A 21,976-nucleotide genomic window follows, 5' to 3' on the forward strand; every position below is an offset into this window, starting at 1 on the left:
GTTAGGCTTCCGGAAACATGAAGTAGGAGCTTCTGAAGCCTGTGTCTGCCCCAGATGGCATGAATACCCACACTGGGCAGTTCCTTGCAGCCGGAGGGAATATACTGGCATACAACAGGACTGTCGAGCACTCCTTGATGGTATATAAATGGCAAAAACCAGTGCGAATGCTACGGTTGGGAGATTAATGTCTTATTTGTTAGGCCACAGATTCTGTGTAAAAACATTTTCTAAATTACTTGATGCTTAACCTTAAAGCGGGAAAACTCAATTTACTTTAACTACATTCATAGTTTTACATTCCCCTGCCTTCTCTGATAGTATATTGAGTATCGTTGAACATTTTCTTTGTACTTCTGGATATCTTATTATGTTTTTGTAGTGATGTCCCCAGAGATGACTGAGTCGTGTTTGTGTCTCAAAAAATGACCATACAAGTGACATGCCTTTTCATAGTTTTTTTTTATACTTTTCCAACACTATGCTGTCATTTATTATGTTTTGCTAAGTTATTGTGGTTACTTCTATTCCCTCCTCCTCCCCCTCCACTTCCTCTGTCCTCCCGCCTCCCCCCTCCCACTTCTCTTCCTTCTTCTTTCTCTTCTTTTCCTTCTTCTTTCCTATCCCGCCTTCTAATTTCTGTTATGGGCCGGGATACCAAATTTGTTAGACTTATTAGATGCCACGTAAATATGCCTAGAGTAAGAGTACAAAGCTTCCAACCCATTCTCTGAGTGAGTTGCCTTCCAGTCAAGGTCATAACCTTTATGTGTAGACTTGATGGCCCAATAAATAGCACCTCCTTTTTTCTGAGCCACTTGAGGGAGACAGGGAGTCAAGCAGATGGAGTTTAGGGATCACCTTTATTACAAAGGAAGCTATTATTTGAACATGTGTTGTATCTGCAGGTAGGTAGACTTCCTAATTGTGAGCTGCGGCGTTATGGAGCCTCACCTAGCTGTCAGGAGTGGTTGGAAAGCATTGGGCCTCTCTGATTTGGGACTGATGCTGGAGACCTTGCAGTATGGAGAGAGGCCACCCCAACCGACACCTGCTTGGTCAGGGCTGGCCCCTGGGACAGAAGGGAAGGCATGTCCATTTCCCGTTTCCCCCCAATACTGGTCAGAAATCGCTGAGGAAGGAGTTAGAAGCACAGAGAGGTCAGCTGTGTTTCCTCTCCTGGAAACCATAGGAGTGGAGAGGAGTTTCTCTCTAACAGTTATGTGTTTTGACTGCCCAGAAGACATTTACACTTTTTTTTTTTTTTTCCTTCTGAGTCCTTGGTTCTCTGTCAGGTCATGGAAGTAGCTAGGTAAGTACCTTTCAGATTACAGGAGATATATGTACTTGTCACCTTGGAAGTATAACCCATTCTATGCTTCAGCTTCTTCATTTTTAAGGTGAAAAAAAATTATTTCCAGAAGCCTTCTTCAAAATTAGTTTGTGAAATTAGATCAATGAGGAATCTTTATAAGATATACATTAAAAAAGGTTGAACCCCCAAGAGTGCCCTTCTTTATGTCTGTACACTGAAACCCTCAGGAGTGGTTTATTCTCACTGGACACCGGCATGATTTATAGGTAGTCCTCACTCAGCAGATTATTGATCTCTCCCGGCTACTCAAGAAATGGAAAACAACAACCCATTATCTTGAAGTTAAAAACCAGAGTGGTATAAAATGGCACAGCTACTATAAAAACAGCACGGAGTTTCCTCCAAAAATGAAACAGAGAATTGCTGTATAATCCAGCAATTTCACTTCTGGGTATATGTCCAAAGGGATTGCAAGCAGGGTCTTGAAGAAATATTTGCACACTCACGTTTAGAGCAGCACTATTCACAACTGAACGGTAAACAACCCAAGTGTCCATCGACAGATAAATGGATAAACAAAATGTGTAATGAGTGATAATGCGATATTATTCAGCCTTATAAGGGAAAGAAATTCTGCCCCATGGTACAACATGGCTGAACTGAGGACATTATGCTAGGGGAAATAATCCAGTCACAAAAGGATAAATACCGTATGATTCCAATGATGAGGTATCTAAAAGAGTCAAATTCATAGAGACAAAAATGGAAAGTTGGTTGCCAGGACTGGGGGAGGGAGAAATGGGGAATTACTATTTAATGGGTATAAACTTTCAGTTTGGGAAGACGAAGAGGTTCCAGAGATGGTGGTGATGGTTGTACAACAACGTAAATGTACTCAATGTCACTGAACTGTACGCTTAAAAATGGTTAAGATGATAAATTTTATATTACACATATTTTACCACAATAAAAGAAAAGTGGGTACACCCCGTGAGAGAGGCTGAGCTATGAACCTGAAGGAACAGCAGTGGCTTCCATCTGGGGGAACTGCGAGTGGTCTGGGTGTTCACTCAGACACATCTAGATGGCACCAAATTCCAGGAAATCCAGTTTTGTGAGCCGTGCGAATGACTACGCTTGTAATTGCTTAGCTGGTAACAGCGTGTTGTTTTTCATGAAATTTTGTCAGAAAAAGTTTGGTCAAATGAGTTCTTAACACCTCTAGTTATCTTAATAATGTGTCAGAGAACCACATACAGCTTTTCTTTGGCCAAGGATATAATTTTGAAAAAGCATTGCCTCCTATTGGTGATCAATGTGTTAAAATGATAAGTTCATGGAAACAAGGAAAAAATTATTCAAAATCTGAATATACCTAATATGGAGGGAGGTGGGGGAAGTCTGATATAAATTAAAAGCCAATTAAAACTGATCATCCATGACACATCTCTTCCTAAGCCCTCTGTTTCTCCTTGCGTTCTTACTTGTAAGGACAGAAAATCCTGCCTAGGAGCTGGGGATCTTTTGTTGATTGAGCATAATGATGTCATCAGTAAAATGGCCTAGGAAGTGATTTTCAGTGACGTCCCTGGAAATGTAGAATTGGAGGAGCCCCCACAGAGCTTGATTATATGGCATCAAAAAGGGGATATTTGGGAGGATTCTAGGTTCTGTTTGCAGGGTCTACTGAAGGAAGAGATTTTAAAGGAGAGCAGGGTATTTTGGGAGGAAGAATGTGCCATCTGTAGCATATTGTAAAACCTTTTCTCTCTCCCTGGAAATTTTCAGTAAAATATCTGTCTTTCACTATGGGCTGGTGACGTCTATGGGCTTTTTGGGGATGTGACTAAGTGTCAGTGGTCCTTCATAGAGGATGAGACAAGGGCCTTTTCTCACCTGGGTTGCAAACTGCATGCTAAACCTCATTGTAATTTCTTGCCTTCTCTTAACTTCAACACTGCCAAGCCAATGCTATAGTCCATATTTACGAAGGTAAACTAAAAAGTAATACCTCTTCTTATTGTGGCAAGCCACTTTTTTCCAAATGAATTTTCTCCAATATCCATATGTAATCTTTTCTCTCTCACCTTTGCTAAGCATTCTCTTCTCAATGCCTGATGTTCCACCTCCCCCCATTTATTTCTAATATAATTTGAATGGAAGCTTTCTGGTGGAAATGGAACCCCCAGTATTAGGTTCCTAGTGTTAGCTGCCACAGCAGGCAAAACCCCTAATCTCAGTGGTCTAATGAATCACAGGGTTATTTCTCACTTCTAGTACATGTCTGTCTCGGTTGTGTTAGGGCCTTGTTCCAGAGTCACCCAGGTATCCAAGCAGAAGGAAGATCTGCCATCTTGCACATGGATCATCTGGAAAACACGGTCTCTGAGATTGCCTGCTAAAGAGAAGAGGGAGATGAGGGAGGCACCTAGCTCAAAATTGTCTAGGCTTAGAAGTGACACCTGCCACTTCTCTTCATAGTCCAGTGGTCAAAAGTAGTCACATGGCTCTAGCCTGACTGCAAGGGAGGCTGGGAAATGCAGGAGACCACATGGGGTACTTAGTGAGCACGAATTCTTTCTGTGGCCCCTTACTAATCAGAGTACTATGAAGCCCAAGTTACATTATAATTTAAACCACTTTTGAATATAATTTGTGTATGATAGTATGCTAATCTATTCTCAGGACATTTGTTGGGTTTTATTCTTCCTTTATCAGTTTCTTTAAACTCACTGTCTAGCTTCAGCCTAAATTTTTTAGACCTGAAATACAGAGACATGTTACGAAAAAGTGCTGGGGACCATTAGTGGTTCCTATCACTCTTTCTCTGTTTTTAAACTTCTCTGTTGCTTGAGGTTCATACAGCTTCTCATCAGGAGGTATATGTGTAAATGTGAAACCTGTCTGCTTCCAGGTGGGGAACCTGACTTTCCCTGTCTCCCTTTATCTATCTATCTATCTATCTATCTATCTATCTATCTATCTATCATCTATATTTGTTTTACTTAATCTTTACTTCACTTATTTATTAATTTATATTTATTTGTGGACTTTTTTTCCCATGGAGTAAAAGCAAGTCAGTGATGGTGAAAATTCTTCACTTTAGCTTTCCTTGTTGGTGATAGTTTTCCTCTTCCTTTATTCTTTGTGTTGGCTATGCTGTTTTGAAATGGCCTTACCTAGATGATGGACTATCATGGGACCATGGGGGGTTATTCAGGGGCTACTTGGGAGCAGACTTGGGATGGGCCATGTTGTCTACAGGCTCAGCCAGTTCCAGGTCAAAGGAGACACTATACTCATCACTGGATTTCTTGAGATTCTTCAGCAAGGTGCATTGATGAAAGGGTCTTGCTGTTTCTTGAGGCTGTCCTTGGTAGCATCTTGAGACACTCTAGGATCTATTTCAACCTCCAAAGATAAGAACGTAGTTTGGGAAGGACTAGAGAACCTGCAATTGTCCATGGTCCTGGGAGAGAACTAGAAAGGTATGTGGGGGATCCTCCAGGGTGGGACAATTGCATGGATCCCAGTGATTCCTTCTGTTTCTTGAGGGGATTGGACAGAATTGAACTGACCTTCACCATGAACTCCATGCCCAGATCCTTTCACACTGATGTAAATACCCCTCTTACCCTTTTGTAGCTCCTTGCCTGCATCACACCGCTAGGGAAATCCATGGCCTGATGGTGTTAACCCAACAAGAGAGCAGGGAAGGAAGGAAGGGGCCATGACATTAATCTTTCTCCTTCCTTCTTTCTTCTGTTCTCAACAAGGCTTTCTGTGTTTTGTTGAAGGAGACAGCATCTCAAAGGCCGTTCTCCGGCCTTTGCTACAAGCAGATGCGTAGGAAGGTCAGTCAGATCAGGCTGTGGAAAACAACTAGCTCGTAGAGCATGGAAAGTCTCACTGTAACACACCTTCTGTTCTGTGGGATTCCTGCCTGCAGATGAAATGTTGGTCATTAGTGCCACTAGTATAAGTACCTGAGAAACAAGAAAAACAAAATTTTTTAAGATAAAGAGATAGCAGCTCTTTTCCTCACGTATTGCAACCAGGAAGGAACAGTTGTAAAACTAATAAAATTTGAAATCTTGCCCAGTGTATGTTTCATAAGTAGTCCCACAATGCTTTCAGATTTAAAACAAAAGATAATCCTCCAAAAGGATACATTTTCTCTTTCTCTTCTCTTCTTTAGGCTTTTCCTCCAAATGCCATCACTGTATTTTTTTACTGCAGTTCAGTGACTATATTCTTCACCATAATCAAAGTGGTCAGCTATCGCCTACACCTCATGTTTGATAAAGGAGAAGTAATTCAGCAGAGGCCCTCCAAAAAAAAAGAAAAGCCAAGTAAAGACAAAGAGGCCAACAAGGAACACATGACTGATCACAAAAATCAAAGGTAACATTTCTGTTGATGTGGCAGTTCATAATTTAAATGTTTCAGTATTGGTGAAAATGTTTTCCAGTTATTAGCTGTTCGTGAAAATACACCAGTATAGGCAGACACAAATCTGTACGTTTTTCTTCTATTGAACCATACACTTAAGCCTAAAATTGATACTGATAATCAAGACGATTTAACTATTTTTAAAAAAAAATTTTTTTTTTCAACGTTTTTATTTTTGGGACAGAGAGAGACAGAGCATGAACGGGGGAGGGGCAGAGAGAGAGGGAGACACAGAATTGGAAACAGGCTCCAGGCTCCGAGCCATCAGCCCAGAGCCTGACGCGGGGCTCGAACTCGCGGACCACGAGATCGTGACCTGGCTGAAGTCGGACGCTTAACCGACTGCGCCACCCAGGCGCCCCAAGACGATTTAACTATTAACATGACCTCATACAATGCTCCACAGTTCATTTGCATTAGGCGTAACAGAGCAAAGTATTTTACTTCAGCATTTTTATCTCGCCATTTAAATGCTTAGTGCATTAATATTTTCAAAAAGAACACTGGTGTTTATGAATATAGAAGTCATACGTTACATGAAACTGAAATATTAAAAATGATTCTTGAGTGTCATTGTCACTTTTCTCGCCCTTATTTCTGATAGTTCCTTAGGAGAGCATGTCTTATTTTTTTTCTAAATATTTTTTAATGTTTATTTATTTTTGAGAGACAGAGAGAGACAGAACATGAGCAGGGGAGGGGCAGAGAGAGGGGGAGACCCAGAATCCGAAGCGGGCTCCAGGCTCCGAGCTGTCAGCACAGAGCCTGACGTGGGGCTCGAACCCACAAACCTTGAGATCATGACCTGAGCCGAGAAGGACGCTTAACCGACTGAGCCACCCAGGCGCCCCGAGCATGTCTTATTTTAAAGTAATATTTATTATTCTCCCTTAAAAACAAAATTTGTACACAATGGCGATTACACAATGGGATCTAGGAAAGGGAATTGTTTGGGGACTGCTACCCAGTCATAGTTCTGTTTGATAACATCACTGCTCTTGTGTTTCTCACGTGGGTTAGCAGCACCAGGCAGATTAACAATGGCAAAAAGGAAGAGCCTCACCGGAACCTCTCCACGCCTCCCCTCCGCTGCAGCTCCAGAGGGCAGAGCATAAACTCTCAGCACTCATCTGGGCCACTGGTCAGTGTGTGTTTTTCTGTTTCACACTGTTCTTGTTGTGTAGTGTTGATCCTGCCTGGACGGGAATGTGCAGGGGTATTGCACGTTCAACACAGTTCGATACAATACAGTCAGTACTGCCCCCGTGCTGTGGCTGACCGCATCTCAGGGTGTGGAAATGACCCCTGGGGAGCCCTTGGACCCCAAGATAAACATCCAGTCTCATGCTGGAAGCACAGCATTGGCCTCCTCTGCCGGCCGCCCCACCTGCTGGGCCTGCCACTCTGGCCAGAAGAACCTGTCAGCAGACCTTGACCTCCTTCTCCTCTGCTCCTGTCTGTCATTCATCTGAATCACCATATTTGCAGTGTCCTCCCCTGGAATCAACTGCACTACCCCACATGTCCACACTGAGTCACGCCTGTCTCTTGGGCAGTCACTAAATCCCCTTCGCTCCAGACTAACTTTATTGGGCATATTCGTGGGTAGCATACTGTAGCCCCTTTCTCTCTCTCCTTTTCACTTTCTTAATTATCAAATGCCCTTTTATCACAGTACAGTGGTCTTGCTTGGGCATCTACACTTACCTAGATTTTGTATTCGTTTCTGCTCTCCATTTTATTAGACGCCTAAGCAGAGCAGACACTGTATAGTCTCGTCCCCACGTGCCATTTGGGTTTTTTTTTTTAATTTTTTTTTTTAACGTTTATTTATTTTTAAGACAGAGAGAGATAGAGCATGAATGGGGGAGGGTCAGAGAGAGGGAGACACAGAATCTGAAACAGGCTCCAGGCTCTGAGCGGTCAGCACAGACACCGACTCGGGGTTCGAACTCACGGACCGCGAGATCATGACCTGAGCCAAAGTCGGACGCTTAACCGACCGAGCCACCCAGGCGCCCCGCCACATGCCATTTGGGAAGACAGTAACGGCTGCTTCAGGGGTCCGATGACTGCCCAGAGATGGGCACCAAGCTGAGTCGTGGATTGATTTTTGTTCTTCTGTTTGTCTAGGAGTTGCCGGCACAGGAAACAGTGGAAGATCTCAAAGGTAGAGTGTTCATTACTGCCATTTAATATTTCATCACAGCATTAGCTTCAGGGAAGTGAAAAAGAATTCTTGTAAAACAGAATGCCAGTGAATTAATTCAAAGTAAGAACTGTACCTAAGAAGGCATAGCTCTAGTTCAACTTCATTTCTCTCACTCTTACTTTTCATTATTTCTCATCAGAATTTGTGCATCATTTCTACATCTAAATTGTAGTATGTCATCGATCGTATGTCATTGTGCTTTTTTCCAGTCTGCATTTATTTCATGCGGCTCAGACCAGCAGATAGAAAACAGGATCAATTCATCATTGATTTTCAAGCTTTTTATTGTAGTACTTCCATTGAAAAATGACAGAGGAAATTATAGAGTGTTCCATGGACTGCATTTCCTTCAAGTTATGAATTTTGTTTCTGGGAATTTTCTTTTAAGCCCCCAGATCTTTGTTTCACTTTTTTACAAAGATTTCATTTTCTTATGTTTTGATTGTTTTCAGAAAACTCAGAAAAGAGCTTTTGGAGGCCCGAATTAACTACTTCCTTTCTCTGCAATTCTATTTTTTTGTAGTACTACTACAAAGAGAAATTTATGCCCTATTTAAGTTTCGGAAGTAGCATAAAACGTTATCTTCGGTAAAACAGCTGAAATTAGCACTTGGGTCTGAAAACCTGAAATGAAGTTTATTTTTTCACCACTCAGCTAAATTCCATGAGAATATGTCAGGGATTTTTTGAATTCTTTTTACTATGTTACTACTACGGAAAAGAAGTGAGTGTTAACTTAGGTCTCAAATATTTTAGTTACAAAGTTTCATTTGTATAATAATAACAGTGTTATTTTTGTTATTTTATGTTATACAATATTTATATATTATGTTATATATATTATATATATATATAACATTATATATATATAACATTATATATGTATATAACATATATATATGTTATGTTATGTTATAACAATATGTTATACAAATATTTATTATTTGGATAATAATAACAGTGTTATTTTTGTTATTTTGTGTCCATTTACACACACACACACACACACACACACACACACACACACACACTTTTGTCATTTTAGGCTACTTATTCCAGATCGAGCTTACTGTTGCTATTAATGCCATTACTTTATATTTTCAGTATTTGTTCTGGCCCTTTTTAACCTCACCATTCTAACGGAAACAATTCCTTCCTTCCTTCCTTCCTGGTAGTAGGAATTGCAGTAGAGACTTTGCATGTATGATGAATGAAATTCTGAGTCATAACAAGTAAAACGTACAGGTTATGTGTTTTTTTTTTTAATTTTTTTTAATCTTTATTTTTGAGAGACAGAGAGACAGAGCACGAGCAGGGGAGGGGCAGAGAGAGAGGGAGACACAGAATCCGAAGCAGGCTCCAGGCTCCGAGCTGTCAGCACAGAGCCTGACGCGAGGCTCGAACTCACGGACTGTGAGATGATGACCTGAGCTGAAGTCGGACACTCAACCTACCGAGGCACCCAGGCGCCCCCATGCAGGTTATGTTTAGATCCACACCTGACTGCTAAATCCAATGTGTTTTCAACAACACTGCAGTAAAGCAATTTTTTTTTTTCCTAGACCAATCTCATAATACACTACCCTAGTATTCAATTCTTTTTGTTGTTAAAAGGCACGGTAGTGTTGTTTATTTTTTTAACAGGTCTATTGAGATATAATTCAGATGCCATGCAATCCACTCATTCTAAGTATATAATTTAATGGCTTTTAGTATATTCACAGAGTTGCATATCCGTCATCATAATCAATTTTAGAATATTTTCCTTACCTTGAAGTGAAACCACGCTTAGCCACACTCCTCAATCACCCCACGTTCTCCAGGCTCAGGCCACCACTAATCTTCTTTCTGTCTCTATGAATTTGCCCATTCTGGACATTTCATACAGCGTGGTCTCTTGTGACTGGCTCCTTTCACTTAGCATAACGTTGCCAGGGTTTATCTATGTTGTAGCTTTGTATCATTGCTTCATTTCTTTTTATCGCCAAGTAATATTCCATTCAGTGGCTATACCACATTTTGTTTATCATTCATCAGTTGATGGACTTTGTGTTCTTTCCCCTTTTGGGCTGTTATAAATAATGCTTCAGTGAACATTCATTGGGCCAGTTTTTGTGTGGACATGTGTTTTCATTTTCTTGGATAAGTACCTAAGAGTGGCATTGCCGGGTCACGTAGTTACTCTGTTTCATCATTTGAGGATCTACCAGATTGTTTTAGAAACCAGGTGTATCAGTTTACATTCCCACCATCAATACATGAAGGTCACAATTTCTCCATGTCTTTCCTGACACTTGTGATTGTCTGTACGTTTGATTATAGCCATTCTAGTGAGTATGAAGGGTGTCTCACTTTGGCTTTGATTTACATGAAATTAGTTATTTTTCTAATGCCTAATGATATTGATGTTGTCACCATCATTATCCTTAGAGAAATGTCTATTCAAGTCCTTTGCCCAGTTTTTAAAAACTTTTAAAATGTTTATTCATTTATTTTTGAGAAAGAGAGAGAGACAGAGGGAGAGAGAGAGAGGGAGAGAGGGAGAATCCCAAGCAGGCTCCATGCTGTCAGCGCAGAGCCTGATGCGGGGCTCAAACTCACAAACCGTGAGATCATGACCTGAGCCGAAACCAAGAGTCGGATGCTTGACTGACTGAGCCACCCAGGTGTCCCCTATTTGCCCAGTTTTTATTCAGATTGTCTTTCTATGGTAAGTTGTAAGAATTCTTTATATATTTTACTTTATTTTTTAACTTTTTTAACATTTATTATTGAGAGACAGAGAGAGATAGAGTATGAGCATAGGAGGGGCAGAGAGAGGAGAAGACACAGAATCTGCAGGAGGCTCCAGGCTCCGAGCTGTCAGCACAGAGCCCGACAATGGGGCTCGAACTCACAAACTGCGAGATCATGACCTGAGCTGAAGTCGGACGCTTAACCGACTAAGCCACCCAGACGCCCCCTTTATATATTTTTAGATACGAGTCCCTGATCAGATATAGTTGCAAATATTTTCTCCCAGTCTGTCGGTTGTCTTGTCACTTTATTACTGAGGTCCTTTAAAATACTGAAGTTTTTAATTTTTATGAAGTCTACTTTATTGTTTTGTTGTTATTATTGTTGTTGCTTGGGCTTTTTGTGTCACATATAAGAAACCATTGCTGAATCCAAGTTCAGGAAGATTTATTCCTGTTTTATTCTAAGAGTTTTATGGTTTTAGCTCTTATAATCAGGTCTGTGATCTGTTTTGAATCAATTTTTGTGTATGATGTGAGGTAGGGGTCCAACTTAATTCTTTTGCACGTGTTTTTTGTTGTCCTAGGATCATTTATTGAACAGACTGTTTGCTCCCCATTAACTTGTGTTGGCACCGTGCTGAAAATCAGTTGACCATACATGTAAAAGTTTATGTTGGACTTTCAGTTCTATTCTTTTGGTCTATATATCTATCATTATGCCATTATCAGACCATCTTGATTGTAGTAGCTGTGTAACAAGTTTTGAAACTGGGAACTCTGAGTCCTCTAACTTATTTTGGCTATCCTGGGTCTTCTACATTGCCATGTGAACTATCAATTTCTGCAAACAATACATCTGGGATATTGATAAGGATTTTATTAAATCTGTGGATAAATTGGGGAAGAATTGCCATCTTAACAATATTGCATTTTCCAGTCCATGAACTTGGGATGTCTTTCCATTTATTTAGTTCTTCTTTGAATTCTTTTGACAATGTTTTGTAGGTCTTCAGTGTATAAGTCTGGTACTCTTGTTAAATTTATTGCTAAGTATTTTATTTTTTAAATACTCTTATAACTGGGATTGTATTCTTAATTTAATTTTACCTTGTTTATTGGTAGTGTATGGAAATAGAATTGATTTTTGCACATTGATGTCATATTGTACAAACTTCCTAAATGTTTATTAGTTCTAATAGTTATTTAGTGGATTCCTTAGGATCTTCTATAAATAGAATGATATCATCTGTGAATTGAGATCCTTTGCTTTTCCTTTTCCAATCTGGTTGCCTCTTTTTTTTTTTTTTTTTTTTTTTTTATTGACTAATTGCTCTGTCTGCAATTTCCAGTACAATGTTTATTGGATGTTATGAGAGTAGATATCATTGCCTTGTTTCTGATCATATGGGGAAAGCATTCAGTCTTTAACCTTTTTATATGATGTTAGATTTGGGTGTTTCATAAATAGGCTGTGTCAGGTTGAGGAAATTCTCTTCTAATCTCAGTTTGTTGAATATTTTTTATCATGAGAGGGTACTGGATTTTTGTCAAATGCTTTTTCTGTATGTCTTGACATGATCATATAGCTTTGCCATAGTATCTTTCTTGATGAGTGTGTGTGTGTGTGTGTGTGTGTGTGTGTGTGTGTGTGTGTGTATTTAGTAATATAGTATGTTTTTTATAGTTAAAGTGTCAAGGATAGAAAACAAATGACTACTGGGTTAGATTTCATTGCTCAGCAATATCTTGGTAGAGTCATTTTAGGCCAACTATTTTTTCTTAGTTTTCCAGGTAGGAAATTTATTATTGTCATTTTTACTCAGGATCAAGCAGGCACTGAGGTATGACGTGCTGATGTGTTCCCAAAGACCCATTTATAGGCCATGGTATGGCTTTATTCATTTATATACAATAAGCTGTAGTTACCAACTTTCTTCCCTTGGCTTTCATAATAGCACACTTTCCTGACTGACTTCCTTCTCAATGTCCTTTGATTTATCCTCCTCTGTTGTTTGACATGGAAAGGCTGGAGTACCCTTGGTCTTGGGCCCCTTTCTCTTCTCCAGATACCAGGTCTTCCTTGGCGATCTCACATCTAGCTTTAAATACCATCTGTGAAATGATGGTGAGTAAATCTGTTTCTCCGATTTTGACCTCTATCTGGATTTCTGTCCCAGGCATCCAGTTGCCTACACCTATATTCCTCCCGGATCAGGTGTCTAATAGTCAAATTAAATGCATCACCACCAGATGTCTCAGTTGATGTCTCTAAATCTGTATCTCCTCTGGTTTTGTCCTTATCAGTAAACAGTCCCACCACCAGTCCTGTTATCAAAGCTTTAAAGTCAAGGAGTTTTCCTTGGTTTCTCTTCCCCCACTGCCGTTAGCTTCAGTCCATCAGCAAGTCCTGCCAGTTCGACTCCAAAACATATTTCAAATTTATCTCTTTCTCTCCATGTCCACCACTACCGCCCTAGTCCAAAACACTGTCATTCATCAACTGCAGCAGCCTCTTCCCTGGTCTCTCTTCCAATTTTATCACACCTCACCACAGTCTATCCCTCATGCAGCAGGCAGGGTTATTTTTAAAAACCTCATTCAGATCATGTGCCCCTTGAAAAACTTCTGCTGGATTCACATTATTCTCAGCATAAAATATACGTGCCACACTTTGGCTTATATTTTGGACCCTGCCAGCCTTGTGGATCTCTCTTCTTCTCATGCTCCCTTTGCTCTTCTACTCCAGCTTCATGGAGTTTCTTTCTCTTCCTCAAACATGCCAAGCAAGTTCCCATCACAGGGTCTTTGCACTAAATCCTTATTTGCTTTAAAACCTAGTGTGCTCTTTCCTCTCGTCTGGTACATCAGGAAATGGTCCTGTGGGCATACAAATCTGTGCGGTCACAATTGTGTGGTGTGGAAAGTAATGAAACAAAAATGCATTATGAATGTTTTTTATAGACCCAACCCAAGACCCCATTCCTCAGGCCCTGCCCGGTGGTTTGGATTCCTCCTGCAATATTTTTATTCATTTTCAACAGTGCACTTGATATTGTGCACTCATGGAAAGCGTCTCTGATGAGACCACATTCAAGTTTAGATCTGAATGGCAGAGTAAAGGAGCCATACATACAGATAGAGAGGCAACGTGAGGGAGTAGAAGAGCATCAGGTCAGGACTCAGGGGATCTGGGCTCTAGTTGTAGATCTGTCAGTAGTGTGGCAAACTTGGACATGTTTCTAGACACTTCCTTTCTTCTATTTCCATGACAAGGCATCTACTCTGTAGAATAGGATAACCTGCATAGCGTTGCTACAAAGTCAAATAATTTTCACTATCATCATCAACCAACATTCATGAGTGTGGATAAGATAATAGGTTGGTTTCTTTGGAGGATTCAGTGAGCATAAATTGTGGTGGTTTTTCTAGAACACCATGCAGCCCAGTTAGGAAGGTAATTTAAATGTACATTTAAAAAGAGCTACAGTTTAAAAAGTGTATGGTAAATAAAGTTTAGTTCTACAGACATTAATTGCTTAAGGATTTCAGAAGAGAGCTTATTTCTGGTTTAGGTGATCATGGAAAGTTACATGTTGGAGGAGGTTATGAAAAAAGCCTTGAATGGGGTCTCCAGTGGGCGAGGAGAAAGAACAGTCCAGATGGGAGAGAGAGGCCCCGAGTTTGTACTAGAGTCAAAGAAAGTCTTCTGACTACAACAGTGCAGTGACTCAATTCTTTCTACCAGAGTGTCCTTGGAGGGAGGGGAGGGGGTGTATGTTCCACCTGCTCCAGAGGGTCATAGGCTGAATCAGCCTATGGCAAGGATTAAAAAAATATGTCTTTTTTTTATGTTATGTCTTAAAATGTTTCATTCTTTTTCATCATATGCTCATTTGTTTACATAATAAGGTAATATTTTATATTACTTTAAGAGTTGTATTTTTTTTTTTTCCTCTAATATTTGAGTAAATGACAAGTTGCTTATCCTGGCTTTCCTGTAGCTTTGCAGACCCTCGCAATAGACCCCTTGAGCCCCTAGAGAACACTCTTCATGATAGAAGTGAAGGAAAACTGAGGTATTGATTGATTGAATGACCATAAGGCTGGGCAAGAAAGAGAAACCAAAGTATTACCCGAGGGTTTCAAGCTTAAGAGGCTTAGGGAATGGTAGGGTCGTTAACAGATATAGGAAGCTGGGAGGATAGAGCTCACTCAGTCACCATTGTAAGTATTGCAGATACAATTTAGAAATGTTTTGGGGCGCCTGGGTGGCTCAGTCGGTTGGTCGTCTGGCTTCGGCTCAGGTCATGATCTCGCGGTCTGTGAGTTCGAACCCCGCGTCGGGCTCTGGGCTGACAGCTCAGAGCCTGGAGCCTGTTTCGGATTCTGTGTCTCCCTCTCTCTCTGACCCTCCCCTGCTCATCCTCTGTCTCTCTCTGTCTCAAAAATAAACAAATGTTTAAAAAAAAATTTAAAAAAAAAAGAAATGTTTCGAAAATTTATGAATCACATCAGAAGTGTGAGGTTATCATTGTCCTCAGACCAAGGTGCTAACAAGCCCAGTGCTAAGCCCTTGGCCTACTATTTTCTGCATCTATCCTTCTAGATCCTCATGGCGGCCTTAAGAGTTTGGTATAATTATTCCCATTTTACAGGTAAGAGGTTGAAGACAAGAGCAGTGTTTCTCCACTGGGGGGCTGTCCTCCCCAGGGAATGTTTGACAGTGTCTGGGGGCGTTTTCCATTGTCATGATTGAGGGCACAGTTGCTCCTGACATCAAGTAGGCACAGGCCAGGGATGTTGCTAAACATCTCACAATGCAGAGGACAGCCCCCACCGCAAAGATTTATCTGGTCCCAAGTGAGAACAGCACCACACTTGAGGATCTGGGTTTAAAAAAATGTTTTTTAATGTTTGTTTATTTTTGAGAGTGTGGGGGAGGGACACAGAGAGAGGGAGACACAGAATCCAAAGCAGGCTGCAGGCTCTGAGCTGTCAGCACAGAGCCCGACACGGGACCTGAACCCACAAATCGGGAGATCGTGACCTGAGTTGAAATCAGATGCTCAACCAACTGAGCTACCCAGGCATCCTGAGGATATTGGTTTAGAAGGATTAAGTACCTTGCCCAAGGTAACGGATTAAGGATTAAGTACCTTGCCCAAGTACCTTGCCCAAGGTAGCTAGTAAGTAGCAGAGCCAGGACCTTCCTGACAATAAGTCCCAAACATGTTGCTTAAAACATATCAGTGTGCCTCCCAAGGTCACAAAACAGCAAAATCTAAAAGTATGAATTATTATTTTTAAATACTGAGATTTTAAAAACAATTTCAGAGTGGAGGTGATATTTTAAAAATAAGCATCCAGCAATAGCACTATTAGGAATTTATCCAAAGGATACAGGAATGCTGATTCATAGGGGCACACGGTCCCCTATGTTTATAGCAGTGCTTTCAACAATAGTCAAATTATGGAAAGAGCTTAAGTGTCCATTAACTGATGAATGGATAAAGAAGATGTGGTTTATATACGTAATGGAATACTACTTGGCAATGAGAAAGAGTGAAATCTGGCTATTTGCAGCAATGTGGATGGAACTGGAGGGTATTATGCTAAGTGAAGTAAGTCAGTCAGCGAAAGACAGATATGTTTTCACTCATATGTGGGATTTGAGAAACTTAACAGAAGACCATGGGAGAAGACAAGGGGAAAAAATAGTTTCAAACAGAGAGAGAGGCAGACCATGAGACTCTTAAACACAGAGAACAAACGGAGGTTGTTTGGGGGAGGAGCAAGGGAGAGGGGACAATGGGTGTTGGGCATGGAGGAGGGCACTTGTTGGGATGACGCTGGGTGTTGTACATAAGCGATGAATCATGGGAATCTACTCCCAAAGCCAAGAGTGCACCGTATACACTGTATGTGAGCTAACTTGACAATAAATTATATTACAAAAATAGAAGAACAAAAATAAGCTTCCAACCACACCGGTTGCTAGGGCTGCTTTTCTCGCCTTGCATTACGAGGTCTCGCCCCGGGACGGCTCTCACCTGTTTCGGGAGCTAAGAAAGTGCCTGTGGTTTATTTCAGGTGTCATTCTCTCAGAAGACCAACCTGTAGCACCTGTGTTATCTACCTCACCTGGTGTCAGAACAGGAAGTAAAGTGTGCGCGCCGGAAACCACGACCACGCCAGCGATCCCCAGGAAACCAGCCGTGGCAGGAAGTCCAGCCAGCGACGAAGGGAAAGAGAGGGGAGGCAGGCGGCAGCCCCCGCTCCGCCACAGGTCCGAGGGCGGCTTAGTGGAGAAAGAAGCCTCGAAGAAGTTGCCACACCTGTCTCTGTCTCAGTACGACTTACTAGAAACCGATGTCTCTTTCCAGCCTTGGGGGAGTGAGAATTCAGTCCTGAGTCCCGAACCGGCGAATTACGCCTCGGGCTCCTTAAGGGACCGGTGGCAAAGGGAGTCCCCTCCAGACAGCCTGAGCAGTAGCTGCCCTCAGTGCAACACTGTAATCGCCAGACCTGCACGTGCGTCACCGGGTGCCTCCCGGCAGGCGGACCCGCCCTTGAAGCAGGAAGTGGACTACTCGGACAGCGAGGTAGCTGTCACTCTCATTGATACTTCTCAACCTGGAGACCCACTGAGTCTGCATGAACCCATTAAAATTGTCATCACCATGAGCAGTACTCCGAACTCCATGACAGACTTGGAAAGTTCGCTCCACCTAAAGGTGATTGGCACTGAGAGAGCTGGCTTCACGTCTGACGCTGAGCCGGCTGCCCCGGGGGTGGCCAGTCCTCCCAACACGGAGCAGATAAGAATTCCTGTCATCACACTGGAGCTCTCTGAGGATGGGGCAGGAGGCGCCGTGTGTCCCGAAGGCAGTGGAGGTGACAGGAGTCCCGAGAGATTGATGGTGGAGGCATCATCCAATCAGTGTTCTGGCTACGAATCTGGGGAAGGAGGAAATGCCACAAAGGATGGCAGTCCTTCCCCCACAGGAGACCACTGTGAAGCAACCCCCCCATTCACACCTCACGCAGCCCCTGAGGCGGAGGGGGGAAAGGAAGGCCAGGCTAACCTTGACCCATCATCTTGTAAAACCAGCCATGAAAAGAGACACGCCCGGGTTCTCAGCGTGGACAGTGGTACAGATGTCTTCTTGAGCAAAAGTTCCGCAGAAATTATTAGCGATAAAGAAAAAACAATACCAACTTCCAAATCTGACCTGGAGGCTAAGGAAGGACAAATACCAAATGAATCCAACTTCCTCGAATTTGTCTCCCTATTAGAGTCAATCAACACTTCCAAGCTGGCGGCGTCCAACCAAAGGAACGGCTCAGTGGAGCAGAACAAAGACAGTGGGCATCTCGGAGGTACGATTCCACATCATTTCTGTTGTGCTGATGCAAAGAAGGCAATACATGTGTGCATTACCTTCTGTGATTTGGTTTTGCGAATGGCAGGATATCGGACCATTGCTGCTTGGTGTTATTGATAATTGCCGAGTGTGCCAATACTAGTGTGCTGAGCACCTATCAACATGGGCTTACTCCAGCAGGAAATTTAAGGCCTAGGAATGAATGTTCGGCTTCCCTAGAAGGCTGCGATGTTTATTTCCGAGGAAATAAGCAATTATATTTTATCACAGTGGCCAGAACTCACAGTAGATTTCTGTCTCTTTAAGAATAGATGCATTCTGGGGGCGCCTGGGTGGCGCAGTCGGTTAGGCGTCCGACTTCAGCCAGGTCACGATCTCGCGGTCCGTGAGTTCGAGCCCCGCGTCGGGCTCTGGGCTGATGGCTCAGAGCCTGGAGCCTGTTTCCCATTCTGTGTCTCCCTCTCTCTCTGCCCCTCCCCCGTTCATGCTCTGTCTCTGTCTGTCCCAAAAATAAATAAAAACGTGGAAAAAAATTAAAAAAAAAAAAGAATAGATGCATTCTGGGAAAGCTGATTGTAAACTACATTTCTGTGAAATGAATCCACTTTTCTGTTGAGTTCCACTATAAAATCCTACGTGCAGGGCTCCTTAATTATCCCAATTTGTAAACATAATTCTAACAAACACACAGCTCTTAATTTATGTCAAGTACTGTCCTAAGCCCTTTACATGTATTAACAGGCATGACCGTACATTGTCATCTGCCCCAGACGGTCCTCGTTTATACTTTTTTGCCACCATAATTAGTAATAGAACCGCTTTTCACTCTCAAAAGTGTTCCCAGTTTGAATAATAAATTATACAGTTACTCTCATCTTAACTCATTTACTCATCATGTAACCTTATTTAAATAGCCACATGTGGCTGGCTACCGTATCGAATAGCGTAGATCTGTACATGTGTGTCTTCCCAGGAAGCTGTGTGTATGGTGGACAGAGCCCTGGCTTTGGGACCTCAGAACCCAGGGGCAAGTTTTGGTTTTGCAGTGCCAGCTGGGTGAGATTGGACAATTTACTAAATCCATCGGAGTCACAGTTTCTTCAATAAAGCAGGAGTAACAATATGTTGCAGATTTACTGTGAGGATTCAATTAGGAAAATGGGTGAAAAGTCTTGCTGCGTGATCAATTTCAGCCTTTTATTCTGATTCCCCCCTCAGGCCACGTGTAAGGTTTATTTGATTTGTCTACTTAAGTTTCTGTTCTTAAATTTGTCAGCTAACCACATTCAATCTGAACCAATCTGAACAGTATTAAATTGGAAATCTAGGGGTGTGCAAAGAAATATGGATGCTACTTGGTTTTCTACGGAAAGGAAGGGGCTTGGTTTCAGGAATCTGCAGGTATGGCAGGGAGGGAGGAGTGGATTATTTATCTCTTTCAGGAAAGGACAGGGTTTGTTTTTGTTTTTTTTAAATGTATATTTATGTGTGTGAGAGAGAGGGAGAGACAGAGCATGAACAGGGGAGGGTCAGAGAGAGAGGGAGACACAGAATCGGAAACAGGCTCCAGGCTCTGAGCTGTCAGCACAGAGCCCAACGTGGGGCTCGAACTCAGGAACAGCGAGATCATGACTGGAGCTGAAGCTTGATGCTCAACTGACTGAGCCACCCAAGTGCCCGACAGAGGTTTTCAATTGAAGGCTGAAAGAGCAGGACGTAATTCTTTTAGTTCTTGGAAGGTGAGAACTCAAGGTGGCAAATTAGATGCTCTTTCACTTCTATCTTGGAGATCAGTGATATCTTCTTGCTCCTCTATCAATAATAATTTGTTATGTGCTGTTATCTAAAAACAGAAATAGAGTATATTTCTAACACAACATGACAGTGTTTAATGATACCAGCAGCCTAGGCAACGCACCGTCATCTTTCTCCTGCTTGATAGCGAAACAGTGCTTGAGCTTTACGTGATTGTCAAAAGATACAAGATTTCCCAGTTCTCTCTATGATACTCTTCTTTCCAACCCAGGCCCTTTCCGCAAAGGGCTTTATGATTATCTTCAGGGCTTGGGGGTGTCCTAAGGTTCAAGGCTACGGAAAACCGCACATGTATCAAAAGCCTTTTAAAACCATGGTTTTGTTTTGTTTTGGGGCACCTTAATTTAACTTTGTGGAAGTAAACAAAGACCACTCAAATGAGAAGAAGCAAAGGCTATTATTCAGAGCTTGCTACAGCAAGGGAGTCGGCCACCATCACCTGTGTTTTGGTAGAGACTCAAAGGCAGGCGGAGGAGTGGGAAATCTTTGTAGTGGGGAAAAGGGAAGGCTTCAGGTGTGCTCCGACTGGAGGCTGGGGATACTGGAGGCAGGCTACTTAGAGCATCCTGTGTGATTGGTTAGGGGGGCATGTTTGGCTCTCTCTGGCTGGAAGCAGGGACAAAAATTAGGCAAGTTCTCAGTAATTAGTCGAGTCCTGGCCATTTGGGGCCGATTCTTACAGAGGTTATCGTTTGGCTTCCTGGACTGTTTGCTAGAAATAATCATCTGACTTCCTACAAGTCATAGGACTTGTCCATAGCATGTTGGCTTTCTGGACTGGTTGCTGTAGATTGTGGGTCAGAGTTCTATTTCTATATGTATCTTGTGCAGCCACCACCTGTGTCGTATTCAATCACTTCTAGAATTTCTAACAAGATAATTATGAATGTATGTAGAGATGCTTTTTGAAGAGTGATCCAAAGGATGGAAAAATGGAAACAACCTAATTTACAACAATAGGGCTCTAGTTCAATAAGTTATGCTGTATCGATGTAATATTATATAACTACCATTTCTAGATGGTCAAGAAGAATATCTGATGTCATTATTTATAATACTTTAACGTAAATATAACAGTTATAAAATCATATCTGTATTACAACTTAATTTTTGTGAAAAAAAAAAAGTGTATATGCCTAGAAGAAAAGACAGGTATGGTACGTATGTATCAAACTGACTCCTGTGGCAGCGTGGTAGGGTTAAGAGTGATTTAAAATTTCTTTTCTCTGGTTTTATTAATTTTTTTTTCAACGTTTATTTATTTTTTGGGGGACAGAGAGAGACAGAGCATGAACGGGAGAGGGGCAGAGAGAGAGGGAGACACAGAATCGGAAACAGGCTCCAGGCTCTGAGCCATCGGCCCAGAGCCCAACGCGGGGCTCAAACTCACGGACCCCGCGAGATCGTGACCTGGCTGAAGTCGGACGCTCAACCGACTGCGCCACCCAGGCGCCCCTCTGGTTTTAATTATACACAATTATGTGCACTGTTTTTATAGACAGAAAATTCCTGTCAATATGTTATTTTAAAAGGAAAAAGGAAAACAAATAGTCTGTATGTTGACATATGTAATGTACCCATTTAAGAGAAGGAGAGACTAAACTATGAGAAAGAGACACGAATAAATAGAAGATACGTGCAGCATGAGGGGTAGAGCTGTCTACATTCGCCTTTCTGCAATTTTGTATGCGATATGATCACTGGCTAACGCTACTTGTTATGATAGCACTTTCTCACAAGCGTGTCTCTTGAAAACTGAAAGCTTCTATCTTGACGAGCTGTCAAATGAAAGGCAAACATTTTTGGATCCAAGAAATTCTAATGGCAGTTTCACAAATGTGCCGGGAATGTTTATCTTCAGGACTCACATAGAAGCCAGCAGTGTTTCTCTAATTGCTTGAAGTCCAAGGATGAAAATCTTTGTTGTATACATAATCGTGTGATTTATACTGCAGGGAAGCTAACATAATTTTACTTTTTGAGGGCCCAGGCAGATCTTAGTGGGCTTTTCAAATGGCATGTGTTGAAAGGACCTGTAGGTTCAAACCACTCACTTGTG

General features: G+C 41.9%; 1 protein-coding gene across 4 annotated transcripts in view; it reads left to right on the forward strand.

Annotated features, from left to right (window-relative positions):
- PCNX2 (pecanex 2) overlaps positions 1 to 21,976 on the forward strand; it is a 302,926-nt gene that overhangs the window by 22,422 nt on the left and 258,528 nt on the right. For 3 of the 4 annotated variants that reach the window (XM_040464985.1, XM_040464988.1, XM_040464987.1), the window contains exons 2-5: positions 5,514 to 5,719; positions 6,788 to 6,908; positions 7,901 to 7,937; positions 16,808 to 18,097. In XM_040464985.1, the coding sequence (XP_040320919.1) occupies positions 5,514 to 5,719; positions 6,788 to 6,908; positions 7,901 to 7,937; positions 16,808 to 18,097 (1,654 nt within the window). The remainder of the gene's footprint in view (positions 1 to 5,513; positions 5,720 to 6,787; positions 6,909 to 7,900; positions 7,938 to 16,807; positions 18,098 to 21,976) is intronic. The other variant, XM_040464986.1, reaches the window with a different exon arrangement.

Source organism: Herpailurus yagouaroundi, unplaced genomic scaffold, assembly GCF_014898765.1.
Source record: "Herpailurus yagouaroundi ecotype Mexico unplaced genomic scaffold, PumYag 530, whole genome shotgun sequence".
In the NCBI taxonomy this organism is placed as follows: Eukaryota; Metazoa; Chordata; class Mammalia; order Carnivora; family Felidae; genus Herpailurus; species Herpailurus yagouaroundi.